The 17,022-nt window shown below is 35.6% G+C and overlaps 1 protein-coding gene across 6 annotated transcripts in view; it reads right to left on the bottom strand.

Moving 5' to 3' along the window:
• SLC39A10 (solute carrier family 39 member 10) overlaps positions 1-17,022 on the bottom strand; it is a 136,464-nt gene that overhangs the window by 14,154 nt on the left and 105,288 nt on the right. For all 6 annotated transcript variants that reach the window (XM_025442050.3, XM_025442054.3, XM_035710787.2 and 3 more), the window contains 5 exons: positions 10,547-10,716; positions 7,960-8,148; positions 4,101-4,221; positions 2,497-2,865; positions 1,289-1,369 (listed from right to left, as the gene is read on the bottom strand). In XM_025442050.3, the coding sequence (XP_025297835.1) occupies positions 1,289-1,369; positions 2,497-2,865; positions 4,101-4,221; positions 7,960-8,148; positions 10,547-10,716 (930 nt within the window). The remainder of the gene's footprint in view (positions 1-1,288; positions 1,370-2,496; positions 2,866-4,100; positions 4,222-7,959; positions 8,149-10,546; positions 10,717-17,022) is intronic.

Genomic DNA, 17,022 nt, shown 5'->3' with positions numbered 1-17,022 from the left:
GCTCAGTGGTTTGGCGCCTGCCTTTGGCCCAGGGCAGATCCTGGAGTCCCAGGATCGAGTCCCGTGTCGGGCTCCTGGCATGGAGCCTGCTTCTCCCTCTGCCTGTGTCTCTGCCTCTCTCTCTGTCTCTCATGAACAAATAAATAAATAAATCTTAAAAAAAAAAAAAAAAAGACCACATGCTCAAGGCTGGCAAAGGAACAAAAACTCTAAATATGGAATCAAGGCTTAAAGAATCAGGACCAAGTAAGCACTAATAAACTGTTCTCCGTTTTCTGAGCAGTTAATAATTTTCTAAGAAACTTATAAACTCTTTCTCAGAGTAAGCAAATAAGGGTACTACTATCAACAAAAACACAAATGACAGATGTTGCATAGTCAAATTTAAGAAAAATGTTAAACTAGCAAGAGCACATGAAGAAATTATTTGCACTCAAAAGATGGAATTATTTTTTCTTTCTAATTAATGTCATCTCCACATCCCTTGGATATTTTCTATGTGATGAATGCATGTTCACATCTAATGTTTTTCAATTTATAGAAAAAAAACAAAACACATGAAGAGAAACTTAAAAAAAAAAAAACCATTGGTAAATCAGTAGGAGCCTACTAAAACAACAAAATCCTATCACTTTACACCTATCATGTTGACAAAACTTAAAGAACTTAATGCCAAGTGTCGGCAGGGATATGGAAACACAGGAACTCTTCGGGATTGCTGGCTAGAGATTATACTAGTTTGGCCATTGTGGCTAGTAATATGGCTCTTCTTAGGCACGTACATCCTAGGACCCAACAATTCTGTTGCTGGGTACATGCCCAAAAGATGTTCTCACAGGAGCCTAAAGGCACTAAGTCTACAGATGTTCAGTGTACAGTGGTGGCAGGAAATTAAAATCTTTGGTGGCAGGGAATTAAAGGCATGCTGTATCCAATACTAGGTGCTAATAAATATGTAAAATGCAGTAAATGCATAACTTTTGAGTATTGGGTAAAAGCAACATATTAAATTAACTCATGATAACCTGGATGGAGTTTAAAAGCATAATGATAGTAACATAAGGTAAGAAACAAATGGGATATAACATAATACATAAAGATACAAACATACAAAACAATGTACATTTTTAAACATGTATAATGCAAATTATATAGTACAAGAATAGTGACATTTGTATTTGCCATCAGCCATTTTTATGTTTAACCTCTCCAAAATTTAGATGCATTTATAATTGAAGAAGTCTTAGGTTTGAGGTAATCTGGTGAAATTCTTAAGGTTATATATTACCTAACTCATGTGGCAGCTCATGACAAAAGACAGCTATCGAAGTACTGATTCCTCCCGTCAATCCAGCACTGAAAGCTGCTCCTGAAGTGGAGGACAGAAAGAAAATCAGGTGATGTTTACTTCTGCTTTTTCCATTTTCATTAATAATGACAGGGACAGCCTCTGTTGCCTGCCTAAATTTCATAATATCTGAGTGACTAACACTTATCTTACACTGTATTTTTTGAATATATAAGTGAAGCACAATGGGTATATCACCCCCAGAGAAAAAGCTACTCAATGAAATATTCCCTGATGATTTCTCCATTAGGGTAGCCTTCTAACTCACTAAAAGCTTGGGCGTACTAATGCTTTTCAGCATTTCAGTCTTTGAGCGGAAGTCTGATGCTAAATTTTTAAGTCCTATAAGTCTACGATTATATTTGCTCTCTCATAGAAATATTTAAAGATACTTAAATGGCTACTATCCTTATCTGAACTTTGCCGGGTTTAGAGCATACAGGCTACAAAGTACTATTTATCTGATGATCTTGAGAACTGAAATCAGAGTTATAAATGCATTTGATTCTCCTAGTAAAATTCTTTATTCTCTAACATTGACAGCTATGGTAGATTAAAAAACGTGGCCTCTCCTTTCTGAAAGAAACCAAAGCCTACTTCTGAGTCAAGTCTGGAAAAGAAGATCATGCATTTATACCACATTTAATAGTCTCCTAACTGGTAATATCAGTTTACAGTAGCAAGATTTTAATACAGTATTTGACTTTGGCACAACAGATTTTTAACAGGTAAATTTTTCTTCACCTTTTCAAAGACAAAAACATTATTAAATCTAGGACTGAAATTACATATTCAGGGTCATGTAAATGTATTTGAAAATAAAATGCTAAGGTAGCCTTTTTCATATGGTGACTATGCCTTGAAATGTTATTAAAGTAGTGTATTACAGATACTTGTTTATATATTCAAAGAAAAACTCCGTAAAATTACATCTGTATGCCCCAAATAAACTTGTCAAAAACATTAACCTAGCCTCTGGGAAAAAAAAAAAAAATCAAATGACTAGAGTAATGTATAACAGTATACTTGTTAACCTCCAAAAGTTAATCTTATGTACTCCAATTCGTAATATTAGTACTAAAACTGTGGACGAAGGAAAGTGGTCTTAAGGAACAACAAATGATAACCCAAGGTTCAAGCGCACTTACCGATCGCTAACCCATCGCTGAAGTTGTGGATGCCATCCCCCATGATCACCATCCAGGCTATGTTAGCTATCCCTGTTTCTTTGAGATCAGATCCAGAATGACAGGGCCCATGAGAATGATGAGAATGTTTGTGGTGCCACTGATGGTTGTGTTTCCTCAGCACAGTTTTACTCTCATCGTGGTGGTTGTGGGCAGCAGCATGGAGATCATGCTCGTGAATGGCATGTAATCCATCACTGTGAGAATGGTCCATGATTTTCTCCTCTTCCACACAAATGTAATTTTTAGGAGGGGATTCCTGTTGACCTTCTAAATCTGTCAGTTCGGTTTCATTAAGTCGATCTTCAGAAACGACCGAGTCATCAGTTCCTACATTTATAATAGCAAAGGATATACTTTATCAACAAGTAAATGAATACTTCTTAGCTAATTTCTTAAACCCAGACGGAACAGCAATGCAATGGACACTTCTTAAGTGAATGTCTTTTAAAAGTCCCAAGTAAATGTACAAATGCTAATGAAACAAATACACATGTGTTCACACAAAAAACAAACTGAGGTTTTGAGGGTCCAAAAGATGAACCAGATGAGGTAAGTAAGAGCACTGAGACCAAGAGCAGGCAAAGTGAGAACTGGCAAGCATGAAGACCCTGAAACTTAAGGAGGACATCATAAACGGCTGGCAGGAATCAAAGTGTAGCAAGTCACTGCAGCATTTATAGGACAACATGATGGACCCAGAATATTTCAGAAATCCTTAAAGGAACCTTGAAGTTTACCCACTCTAACCTCCTCTTATCACTCAAGAAAACAAAGACAAACTTTAAATAACTGGCACCCTCCAATGCTCCGCTTATCTGAAAATGTGACTTAGGATCATTACCAGAATCAAATTCAGAAACTCGTAGGTGGTAACAACATCTGAGATGTACTTTTTTTAAATTGAGGCTGGCCTCTCACCTAATTTTTTAAAGCTATTTATTAGGTGACAAAGAGCCTACTACTTCTCAAATTGTATTTTGCAACAGAGTACACACTTAAGAGTCTTGTCTGCTCCTTTTCTGAAGAAAATCATTGGTATATTCAGGGGAAACACAAGTTCAAATGAAAAGGTAAAATTAGATTAAAAAAAAATGTTTATGTTTCCTTGAAAATTGTAAGCTACCTCATAGCAACTACCAGGCAACAGAAAGGATGAATGGATGAGCAGAGACTTTTTTTGTATGGAGACCACTCTCCGTCTTCCATACGAAACCAATCACATATGGAGGGCGTGCAGATTTTCCATGGCCAACAACTACAAATAACACAAGTACACCACTTACAAAGCCCTTCTGTTTCATTTTTTTTCTCCTGTAAACTAAAGTGCAATATGTTCCTTGCCCTGTGATATAATTAGTCCCACATTCCAGTTATCAGTAAGGCTGAAATAAATAAAACACTAACAAAATCACAAGATACACTCACATTTAAAGAAATACAAGTTAGAAACTACTATTAGGGAAGTTACAAAAACAAGATATTTCAAACATAGGCACAGTATAGAAGCAGTATTTCGATTTTTATATTTTAAAAGTTTCTCTTTAGTCAGAACTGTTGTCTACCGGCAAGAGGCTTGAGCTGAAGCCAGTCAGCATCTGGTGTATTATTTAACTTATGATCTGAAAGTTTCCTTCCAATAGTTGATTCTTCTGTGTTCTGCTTCATAAACCATTTCTGTTTTCCCTGTAAAGAATCTAGTATTAGTATCAAATCTGCAGCCACAATTAGCAACAATATTCACTTGTTAACATCTATGGGGAAAACTGGTAGTAATACTTTATTCATATATTTAGGAAAAAATAAGAAAAATTATTTTAAAATTTATCAAGGGGTCTAACTAGATAAAATATCCAACGAAATTTCTATGTTGTTTCCTGCCCCCTCAATACTCAAAGATGCAATTCAACTACTTTGAAATACAGAATGGGGTACCATATTATATGAAACTCAGAACACAGAGTACCATATTATATGAAACCAAGTGAAATGTGTGAAATGTATTTAACATCTGCCTTATTTAAGAGTGTACAGGAAATAGGAAGTTCCAAAAACATAAAATTTATTCCTCTAAATTTCATTTTATTGAATGCAATCTTCCGTTTCCCTAAATGTGACATAATGATCACAGTTACACTTGAGTTAAAGTCTCAAAATTTGGAGTTTACCTCTGTGAGACTTGGGCATAAGAATACTCATCTGTAAAATAAAAATGATAGATTCTTAGGATTAAATGAAATGTTTATGAAAATCACCTATCAGCAACGGACTCTTCACAGCTTCGCAATAAAGCTAAGTTTTCTTTCTCATCTAATCTATCCTCAATTATTAATAAATTCTAATGATTGTACTTCATGGTTTAGGTTTGAGTTTCTTTCCTATCTTTTTAATAGTCTGCTTTTTCCCTTTATCAGTATAACTATGTAACTACCACTGACCACTCTTCCGATTTAAATTTCTATTTCCAAAAAATAAAAAAAATAAAAAATAAATTTCTATTTCCAATCTATGTAAATTTAAGAAAGCAAATAAGCTGTGCCCTTTTGATCAACTGAATACAAGAGAGTGATGATGGGTCACAGTTCCAGGACCGGTCTCAGGGCAGCCTGGCACCTTTTGCTTTCGCTCAGGGAAGAAACTGTTGCTGTGAAGAACCTCAGTACAGACCCTCAAGAGGCCATGTGGAGGAGCACCAAGACACAGACAAGGACCATTTGTGGGCCTTCTACACGCCCTGTCCAGGCCAAAGCAGGACAGCTGAATCCTGCCCAATTTCCTCACAAAATTAAGAGAAATAATAAATTATTGTTATATGCCATTAAGTTGTGGGTTTTCCTGCTTCACAGCAGTAACAGAAACTGGGGAAACATAAAATGTTCAAAAGAAAGTAATGGAAATAACCTAAAGAGAAAAAAAGAAACTGCAGTCATGAATTAAAGAAGAAAAAAACCGGGGGGGGGGGGGAGGGGGCGTGGGGGAAGCCAGTAGTAGCAGAAAATGCAAATACTAGCTGGGATTCTGTTTTACTGCTTTGGTTCTGATTGTCCACTTTCCAAAAAACTTGCTCAATCATTACCCTCAAAGCCTCAACTTGCCGAACCTGGTCAGCATCTAATGTATTAATTTATGCTCTGAAAGCTTCCTTCCAATAACGGACTCTTCTGCACAGATGGCCAAATGTCTGTTCTATTCAAATATCACTAATTCCCTTTCTTCAAAAAATGCAATATACTTTTTCATCTTTGGTTATACTCATTGTCCTATTTATCATAAAATAAATGCAGTGATTTACCTGCCCAAATTCCTTTCTTTGATATACTTGAAGAATTCCTTACTATTAGATTGAGGTGCTCCTTTCAGTCATTTACTTCCTACAATTCCAAATTTACAGAAGAGCTGCTGCTGTGTTCTGGGGACTCTATTCTCCTACGTTAGTTTACAAAAATAAGTCTGCTCAATTCGTCCAGTAAATTTGAATTCAAAATGAGATCAGGGATGCCTTGGTGGCTCAGCAGTTAAGCATTTGCCTTTGACTCAGGGCATGATCCTGGCGTCCTGGGATCGAGTCCCACATCGGGGTCCCTACTGGGAGCCTGCTTCTCCCTCTGTGTCTCTGCCTCTCTTGTGAATAAATAAAATCTTTTTAAAAAATAACAAAAAGCCAAAATGAGATCAAGATTAATTTACAAAAACAGAAATCTTGTTTATTTTGAACTCTCGAGAGACTACATTTTATAGTTATCTGTAAATTACACAGACCCTAATAGCTTGTACATATTATGTATCAATATTCATTGCCTCAATGTTAGCAGGTATATACAATTGAAGAAAATTATGGCTTTACAGTAATTCCACAACTTCTCCAATACTTTCCAATATGTAATTGTGTTCTAAACTAGGAGATGAACCCTAAGATATCTGTAGTTCTACAGGTCATCAATGATCAAATCTTATTCTCTCATTCAAAGAATTCTCTTAATCATCTTCTCTTCCCTTTCCTTTAGATATGACTCTAGTTCCAGCTCCCATCACCACTCTTCTGACTCATTTCCCTCCAGCTACTCTCGCCTTGGCATCCCTCCCACATTATTCATCACCCATTCAACCTTTCCATACACCCTTCAAAAACCAAATAATTTGAGATTTCTTTTACTTTTGATCCCTCCCAGTTCCTTTTATCATTTCTCAGATGATGATTTGCTGGCACATCATCTTCATCACCCTTTCTTCGGAGGCAATTAAATATGATGTCCAGACTAAAACATGGCAATTGAAATTAAATATACTATTTAGAATACGATATGAAAATACAGATGAAAAGTAGGGTTTATTTCCCACAGATTTAGATAGCAACTGGAAATCGGGAGGAATGAGTCATAGTTTCACAGCTAGTTTGTGGCTGGGCAAGAATTAGAATCACTCCCGTTGAATCTCAGTTTAGAGCTCTGTTCTAAACCATATTTTATCTCAAAAAAATTTACATAAGATATGTACATACACAAACAAAATATATACATTAAATAACAAAGCTGTATTGTCAGAGTGAACTGTGTATATATTATGATCATGAATATTCTTCATTCTTGAGGAAAAAGATTTTTTTAAATATCTGTAGTGAACCAGCAAAATATAAGAATTTTCTTTTTTGTAAAAAACTTTCTTAACAATGTTCTCCAGACAGACTATATTATACAGAGTACACTGAAGATAATCAGCACTAGTATCACAAACATGTTAGTGAGATGTACTCTAGACAGACCTTTAGAAACAGACATGAACCACTATGAAAAGGGAAGGGTGGAAATTACTTAGGGGAAAAAATTATTTTAGATATTTATCTTATTCTCACAAATATGCCATGAAACACAGCTCATGACAAGCAGGGTATTTAATCAACAGTCTAAGCATCCAAGAGGTTCATCATCCAGATTTCCTTCATTTCATTATATTTTCTTCCTACAAAGCCCCCCCCAATCTAAATCCTTCTTACCTCTACTGCTTCTACCATTAGCATTTCTGATAAAGAAATGTATTGTGTGAAAAACATTTTTGTTGATAGGACAGTGAAAGCCACTTTCACTTGAAAATATGACCTAAGTGGACCAATGAGATTTGTTTCTATTTATACATTTTTGGTCTTTTGAAATAAGCAGAAATTGGCCATAGCTTTCTCCATCCTATTTATTAAGTCATTTAGAAAAATTCCAACAAAAAAAAAAAAAAAAAGAAAAAAGAAAAATTCCAACAAAGTAACTAAGACTGCTATATTCTGATTATAATGATAAATGTAATGATAAAAAATGCAAAGATCAATGTTTCCTTTAATACACACCAACATCACAATTAAACATGTGGCCAGAAAATGATTTTTTTGGTTCAGTTTTAGATCTCAGAAAATGGAAGAAACCATTAAAAGATACTTACTCTTTGCTGTTTGTAGTGCTTAAACATTCTAATGCAGTGTTCAATGATAAATAACAAGTAAATGCCTCCTAGAGCAACAAGTCCTTTCAATACAGCATCATATTCTTCCAAAAACTTCTTAGATTCATGTCCATGAGAATGTCCATGCCCATGTGCATGCTGATGACTGTGATCATGTCCACCCTGAGACTATTAATAAGAATAACAAAAACTTCTGAACAAGTAGTTAAAAATGCTATTTAAAATTTTGAGATTATGATCTCCTGGATGACACAGAAAAAAATACCTTTCAATTTTTAAAGTGTTCTCTACATATTATCTCACTTAAATGTAGGTAGCCTTCTATTTAATTCTGATGTACTCAGAGGCCTGGCAAGTGCAACATTTCATGGTAACCATGAAATGGTAACTCTGATAGCAAAGACCACAAACTCAAATGCCTATAGGGTTAAGATACATACTACGGTGAAGGAATCAAGCAGCAGTAAGACATCCGGGGAGTGAAGAGTCCTTTGTAAACTGAAGTGAACTTGACCCAGATGCCGAACACTCAGTAAAAATGAACTAATTCACCAGCAGGTGACAACCTTGGACTGCCTGTAATCTAACTTTTTCTTGAATTGATTATATTTTTCTCTTATAAGTTATTTTAAAGAAGTGTTGAGATGCTACCTATGCTTATACTGTGGAACATTACCAAAAGTATATACTTAAACATGTGTTTCATTTCTATATTTTAAAGCTTTAGCAAAAATAAATGTATAGAAATAAAGTTATTTTTTAATTGTGAAGTGTACAAGTTTCACAATAATGATCTTAAAAGTTAGAGAACTAAGTCTTAAGTATTTTCCTTTTAACATTTGTATTGCTTCTCCATTTGCCAGTGGCCATCAGGTTTCTAAACTTCTCAAAGAAAGTAAGACTATTCAAACAGACTGTTGCTATTCTTTTTTCTTTTCTTTTTTTTCCAGACTCTTGCTATTCTTGATGACAGGTAAAAAGAGTAATAAGCGAGAGGTGTGAATAAGGGGGGAAATAAGTAAATAACATAATCAATTTACAAAAAAATTCATATTCACAATTTTAAGATTCACTAATCGATTTTTTAAGGCAGTGCCATATATTATTCCAGATACCAAATCTGGAATTCTCAACCAAAAGTGAAGCAGGGGAGAGGATTATACAAAATACACAGATACAATTCTGAGGGCACCTGGCTGGCTCAGTTAGTAGTGTCCAACTCTTTTTTTTTTTTTTTTTTTTTTAGTAGTAGTGTCCAACTCTTATCTCTAGGCTGTAAGTTCCAGCCCCATGTTGGGTACAGAGATTACTTTTTAAAAAATACAATTCTGGGATCCCTGGGTGGCGCAGTGGTTTAGCGCCTGCCTTTGGCCCAGGGCGCGATCCTGGAGACCCTGGATCGAATCCCACGTCAGGCTCCAGGTGCATGGAGCCTGCTTCTCCCTCTGCCTATGTCTCTGCCTCTCTCTCTCTCTCTCTGTATGACTATCATAAAAAATAAAAATTAAAAAAAAAATAAAATAAAATAAAAAATAAAAAATACAATTCTGTCTCCCAAATACGCCAAAGGTGATGGTAAGAATATATATATAAAAAACTTTCAAATCTGTAATTTTACATTTTGAAAAGAAAAAGCCCCAGTGCTTTCATAATTTGAAGTAAAAGCAGTAACACTAGATAAAATACTCCTAACTGGAAACAGATTTTAGAAGGATGATAAGCAAGGTAACTAGGAGTGTAGGCATATGATCATATCATTAGAAGTGTCCTGGAATATGGGGCACCTGGGCAGCTCAGTCGGTTGAGCTTCCTACTCTTGGTATCAGCTCAGGTTATGATCTCATGGATCCTGGGATGGAGCCCTGGGTGGGGTTCAGAGCTCAGCAGCTGTCTCTCACTCCTTTCACTCACATGCATGTATGCATGCACTCCCTGTCTCTCTCTCTAATAAATAAATCTTTAAAAAAAAATGTCTTGGAATAGAAGAAAACAAGTGGTATGCCAGGTGAAAAAAGATAAACGGTCTGAAATGCAAAGAGCTAAACGCCTAAAATTGTTAACAGAGCATGTCAGCCTATTCTTGATCAAATAAAGATGCCTGTGGCACACTGGCTATATAGAGCAATCATTATGAGACCTCGTATATATTTCTTCTAAAGGCTTTCTTGATATACCATACAGATAAAAATCAATGAGTGGTGTATCTTTTTAAGTATTCATTTTCAGAACTGCTAAGAGTAATCTTTTTAAAACTTCAGCTCTACTGAGGTTAAGCTGACTTACAAAACTGTTGAGATATTTAAGTACATCATGGTGATTTGGTACGTATACACTGTGACAGCAGAAAGTAAAACTGATGTTACCAATTTTTGATGCTATTTTAAAACCTAATGATTCAATTTATTTCAAAAATACTGCTACTAAAACTATGTAAATGGGAAAAAGTACTTTGTCCTACAAGCAAAACAAATATTGGATTAGATGCTACACAGCTTGCTAATGAAGGACCCTTTTAGTTCAAATATTTTTATTTATGTATTTTTTAAAGATTAAAAAGTTTTCTTACATGGGGCAGTAGATGAAGAAGGGCATCTCCACTCATTGTTCCTACAGCTAGTGCAACAAGGAATGTGAGAAGAAATTTGAAGCATCCTTGGTTAATGATGGGAACCAAGATCACGCCTAGCAAGGAAAGCAGGCTAATGACAGTGATAGAAATGATACCACAAATCCATGCTGTAGGAAAGAAAATTAATAGTCAACATTAATATGACGATATAAACCAAACAGCTATAAAAAACAATACACATAAGATAAATGAGTCATGGAAGATAGATTATTTTACCCTAACCATGCTTTTTAAGAAGTTATACATTTTGGCACTGCTGTGTTTAAAAACAAAACAAAACAACCAAATAACCAACTTGAATACTTAAATAATTAAGAAATTCAGACCTTCAGTATATAGTTATAAATAATACTTTCAGTGGCCCACCTTATTAGAAACAAGGACTTAAAAATTACTTCAGGCTGTGATTCACTCTTTAATATCTAGACTATAAATAAAATTTTATCAAGGTATAAAGGTAGAGCCAGAGCAATAAAACTATTTAGAAAATACAATTATAAAACTCTGCTGTGATCATTAGAGGAAGCCAAGTATATAGTGTTATCTTTGTAAATCTTTCTAATACAAAGTTTAAGAAGCTTAATATACCAGTCCAAAATGGAAACATATTCACAAAAGATATAAATATCTTCATTACTGGTAGCTTTTTTTGTATTTTGTTTCTTCTTTTCACAAAGGATATTTCAGTCCTATCCCCTTGATATCATCTTTACTCCATAACCTGTTTCAAACTCCCTTTCTTCCTATTTGACTTTCTGTATCATTTTCTACTTTTTAAGAATTTCCCTATATAATTTTAACTGAATCAGAACACAAGAGAAATGTTTCACAGTATGATTTAGGAAAAACGTTAAGTGTGATGAAAAATGGAGAATTCCTTGCACATTTCTTTATCTAAGCTATTGATAAGGAGATTAGACACCAGAAATAAATGCCAGGGTTCAGGGGGTGGGGCATTTTCACTTAAAAAGTAAGATTACTTTAGGGTTGCCTGGGTGGCTTGGGAGGTCAAGCATCAGACTCTTGATTTTGGCTCAGGTCATGATCTCAGGGTGGTGAGATCAAACCCCATGTCAGGCCCCATGCTGGGTATAGCACCTAAGATACTCTCTCTCCCTCTGCTAACCTCCTCCACCCAATGGCACACATGGGCATATGCCCTCTTTAAAAAAGAGATTACTTTCTATTAATGGTTTAAATGAAATAGAAATGTTTTAAATTAAAAAAATTCTGCTTTGGGGTGGCCCAGGTGGCTCAGCAGTTTAGCGCTGCCTTCAGCCCAGGGCGTGATCCTGGAGTCCCGGGACCCACGCTGGGCTCCCTGCATGGAGCCTGCTTCCCCCTCTGCCTGTGTCTTTGCTTCTCTCTCTCTCTCTTTCTCATGAATAAAATCTTAAAAAAAAAAAAAAAAAATTCTGCTTTGGCGCCTGGGCGGCTCAAAGCAGTTGAGCATCTGCCTTGGACTCAGGTTGTGGTCCTGGTGTCCTGGGATCCAGCCCACATTGGGGTCTCTGCTCAGCAGGACACCTGCTTCTCCCTCTCCCTCTGTCTACTACTCCCACTGCTTGTGCTGTCAAATAAACACTGCCTTTAAAATAAATAAATAAATAAATAGATAAAATATTATTTTTTTAAAAAAAGGAAAATTTCACTAAAGAATGATAATTTTGTAAAGTTTTTAATCTAAAATGCTGTTTTTCTCATCAAACCCAACAGGACTATAAATCTGCTGAGATTTTACCTTAAGTATTGTGATAAGAGAACAAAGGAAAATTTCTTCAACAAGGTAAAAAAAACATTGTCAAAGACAAAGAGAAGGATAGATAAGGAAATGAAACTTTAACCCATTAAATGCTGAGTTTTATCAATACAATTGTGTTGACTCCTTGGGTATTTTAATCACAGTATCCAATAACATAAGCACTGTAATATAATTCTAAGCTAAGTTAGCTCACAGGATTAAAACAAGAGGTCATCCACTACTAATGGAAGTTCCATGGTTTATTCTATACCTAACATAATTTCCAATACAAACAGGAGTATTCTAAAAGGCCAAAAAAAGATAGAAACAAACAACAAGAATCTGGATTCAGTGGCTTTAATCCTTGCAAAAGATTTGGGAGGAAGGAAGAAGGAAAGGAAAAAGATTCATTATGAAGTCAGCATTCGCTTGTTAGTGAAACCAAAGGGTAAGATGACGATTCCCCCAACTATGGCTGGGACTATAGGGCAAAAGGGAATTGAGGTCAAAAACCCTATTCTAAAAAGAAAAAACAGAAGGTCAAATAAAGTTTAAAAGTTGACTTCATGATGACCAAGTTCCTCTCTGTCTCCCAAGCACAGGCAGGAACAATAACATCATTGGGAGAGCCTGAGAAATAGGTTGGAGTGGCCATAGGTATACATAAATTCAGGGAGCCAATAAAGTCATCAGCCAACTAAACCAACAAAGGTTTGTTAAAATCTACCACAGCTCTGTAGCTCCAATCATAACAATGGGGAAAAAGTGAACAAAAGATACTTGTAATAACTACACGAGACAAATTGAAGCAGTTACAAATATAATAACCTGAAGTTAAATGTCTCCTATATTAATGTACAATTTTAGGGACACCTGGGTGGCTCAGTGGTTGAGCATCTGCCTTTGGCTCAGGTCGTCATCTCAGGCTCCTGGGATCGAGCCCCTATACCAGCCTCCCTACAAGCAGCCTGCTTTTCTCTCTCTGTGTGTCTCTCATGAATAAATAAATAAAATCTTAAAACAACAAAAAAAGAATGTAAAGAAAAACAGCACTACAAACTAAGGGGTACCTGGGTGGCTCAGGTGGTTAAGCATCTGCCTTCTGCTTAGATCATGATCTCAGGGGGGAGTCTGCTTGAGATTCTCTCTCCCTTTCCCTCTGTCCCCTCCCCACTTGTGCTTTCTCTCTCTCAAATAAATAAAAATCTTAAAAAAAAAAAAAGAAAAGAAAAGAAAAGAGAAAAACTACTTAGAAAAGCCAGTAATTGGGATCCTTGGGTGGCTCAGCAGTTTAGCGCCTGCCTTTAGCCCAGGGCGTGATCCTGGGGTCCCAGGATGGAGTCCCACATCGGGCTCCCTGCATGGAGACTGCTTCTCCCTCTGCCTGTGTCTCTGCCTCTGTGTCTCTCATGAATAAATAAAATCTTAACAACAACAAAAAAAGCCAGTAATTCATATTCCAAGATATTCTGTGTATACTCACTAATACATATGGTTGGGGACTGCAAAAACTACAGATGAAACCCAAAATATACTAAAATAGACAAATTTTATAACTTTTCATAATTAGAAATTTTTTATTAATCAGAATTATTTTGTTCAAAAATACACTGGAATTAGTCAAATTATCCAATAAAAGTATTTATTTTATTCCTATGTTCCCATGTCCAAGACAATTCACATAATCAGACTAAGATACTAAATTAGAATCTACATTTACCAAAATCTAGTTAGATAAATCTTACTGAATCTGATCTTTTCTTTTTTCTAGGCTTATATTCTACACTGGGAAATATATGTTCATTCATTTCTGGATTTGCCTTTTAAAATATTTGCGATAGGAATTAAATTTCCAAATCTTATGATAGAGAGATACCATTAATTCGATACAGCAGATATTTAAGATGATTAATAACTTACACAAAATAATTCAACAAATAAATTAGCATTAGAAGCACGTTTAAAATTTGAGATTACAAACTAAGACCCTTATAAGAAATATATTTTCTTACAAGCATATTTCTAAAACCTAATCATTAGAGAGAAAATATGATTCTATCTCCTAATCACAAAAATTAGATCTGAAAATGAACATTATTGTAGGCAAATATTTCCGTTCTAAAATTCTCACATTAACTTCTGGCTAAGGGTATTCTGAATGTGAAGAAAAGTCCAAGAGTCTATGAATCCATAAACACTTTGCACTATTCTGAGATGACTTTCACTCTCAAATGGCTTTTGGTTTACTAGCTAAAAACCAATCTACCAAAGGACAAATCAACCAAAACCGAATTCAGTGAAAAATCAATTTGCCAATAAGGTAAGTGAACTAAATATACTGTTACTTAAAAGCAATCAATCACTGACAGACTGACACATTAAATTACCCAAGTGCTCGCACAAATAGTTGAGGGAGGTTCTGAGTGTGAAAGGGTATACGAATTCATGTGCACAAATGAGTACATGTCACATATTACACACTCCCAGCTATAATTTCTTATTTAACAGCTCTAAAATTATCTCTTTCTCATTCACTTGGGAAAGCAAATTTGTGAACTAAGAAAATAAATGCTTGAAAAAGAAAAGCCCATTTGATGATTAGGCAATCTTTGGCATTTGTGATATTTGGTATCTGAAACTCAGAAAATACAAGAAAACAAAAGCCCACAAAAGAGAAAGCCTTACATAAATCTATCCAGCAGCAGAGCACTACCTACCAGGGTGCCATCCTCAATGTATCTGTGAGGGAATGCCATTTTCTTAGAATAAAATGCTAATGATGTCCCTCGGGAGTCATTCAGGAAAATGGTATTACACTGAGCATGGACAGTGGCCCCTCCAAAAGCAGGTAATACACATATATACATGCATACATATAAAAACATACGCTTCTAAAAACTAATTAATACAAATGCTTTTGGTTCTCTGGTCACATAGTCAAATTACCGCCAATTAACTGGTTATTCATCAACAACAAAAGCCAAGAATCAGAAAAAGACTATACTCTTAAGATTAAAATGAAATAATATGTATAATTTTGAATACCTTATAGAACTTTTTTTTAAAAATTAGTGTTTTCTCATTTTTCCAACTAGAGGAAATATATTTAGTATGCTTGCTACCTTCAAAAGATTTTTTAATTTACTTAAAAGAAATAAATTCTAGGACTAAAAAGGATCCTATAACTTCCAATAATGTAGTTTGGATATAAAACAGAGGGTACAACCGGGACTATCATAGTTTCATTATTCCTCTATGTTGTCTTGTCAACAGAGTTGGAAATTATAAAAAAACAATTTCAAAGAGGCCAGTTATTCTGCCCCTTTATTTACTTACTTTTTAAAAACATTTTATTTACTTATTATTGAGAGACACAGAGAAAGAAGCAGAAACACAGGCAGAGGGAGAGGCAGGCTCCATGCAGGGAGCCCGACGTGGGACTCGATCCCGGGTCTCCAGGATCACACCCTGGGCTGAAGATGGCGCTAAACCGCTGAGCCACCCGGGCTGCCCTATTCTGCCCCATTAAAAAAAATAATTTTTTCAATTCCTTGCTTACCAGGAGTTACTTAAATTGGCAGGGTCATACTGTATAGATAGAAAGGACTTTAATAATCTATACCAGTGTTCCTCAAACTGCGCTCCTCTGAGTCTCACGTGGTATTCCACGGGGAGTGAGGGGAGAATTTAATGATCAAAAGGACTTGGTAATTCTTGGTTAAACAACAGCCTCTAACAGCTTAATAAGTGCTGTCAATTTCTGCAAGGGAACAGAGTGTGCATTATTTTTCTATCTCACTTGATCATGGAACCTATTATATCTCTCAATGAACCAGGATCCTACAAAACACGATCTGGAAATTCTTTTTTTTTTTTTTTTTAGATTTTATTTATTTGAGAAAGAAGAGAGAGAAAAGGCACACAAGCCAAGGGAGAGGGGTAGAGGGAGAAGCGGACTTCACACTAAGCAGGGAACCAGATCTAGGACTGGATGGATCCCAGGACCCTGAGAGCATGACCGGAGTCAAAGGCAGATGCTTAACCTACTGAGCCACCCAGGTGCCCCTGATTTGGAAAATTCTAATATAAACCATTGTTCTACGTTACAGATTTGCATTCTGAGGCAGAGAAATGTTATGTTAAATAATACAACTTCACATCTACTAGAATGACTATTTAAAAAACACACACACATGTTGACAAAGATGCAGAGAAACTGGAACCTTAGTACACTGTTGATGGGAATATAATGTGGCACAGCCACTGTAGAAACGGTTTGGTTAATTCCTCAGAAGGCTAAAAGGAATCCCTTTATAACACAGGAATTCTGTACCCAGGTATATTCCTCAAAAGAATTGAAAGCAAAGACTCAGATACTTCTATGCCTTGTGTTCATTAGAGCATCATTCAAAACAGCCAAAAGGTAGAAACAACGAAGTGTCCATCAACAGATGAATGGATTAACAAAATGTGGTACATACATACAAGAGCATTCAGCCATAAAAAGGAATGAAGTTCTAATAGATGCTACAATGTGGATGAACCTTGAAAACTACAGAGTGAAATAAACCAGACATAGACAAATATTGTACAATTCCACTTACACAAGCTCTCTAGAACAGAATAAATTCAGAAACAAAAAAGATGAAAAGTTACTAAGGGCTAGGAGGAA

This window comes from Canis lupus, chromosome 37 (assembly GCF_003254725.2).
Source record: "Canis lupus dingo isolate Sandy chromosome 37, ASM325472v2, whole genome shotgun sequence".
NCBI classification, from domain to species: Eukaryota; Metazoa; Chordata; class Mammalia; order Carnivora; family Canidae; genus Canis; species Canis lupus.
The sequence above is the reverse complement of the archived record's forward strand: the minus strand, read 5'-3'. Positions and strand labels throughout refer to the sequence as shown.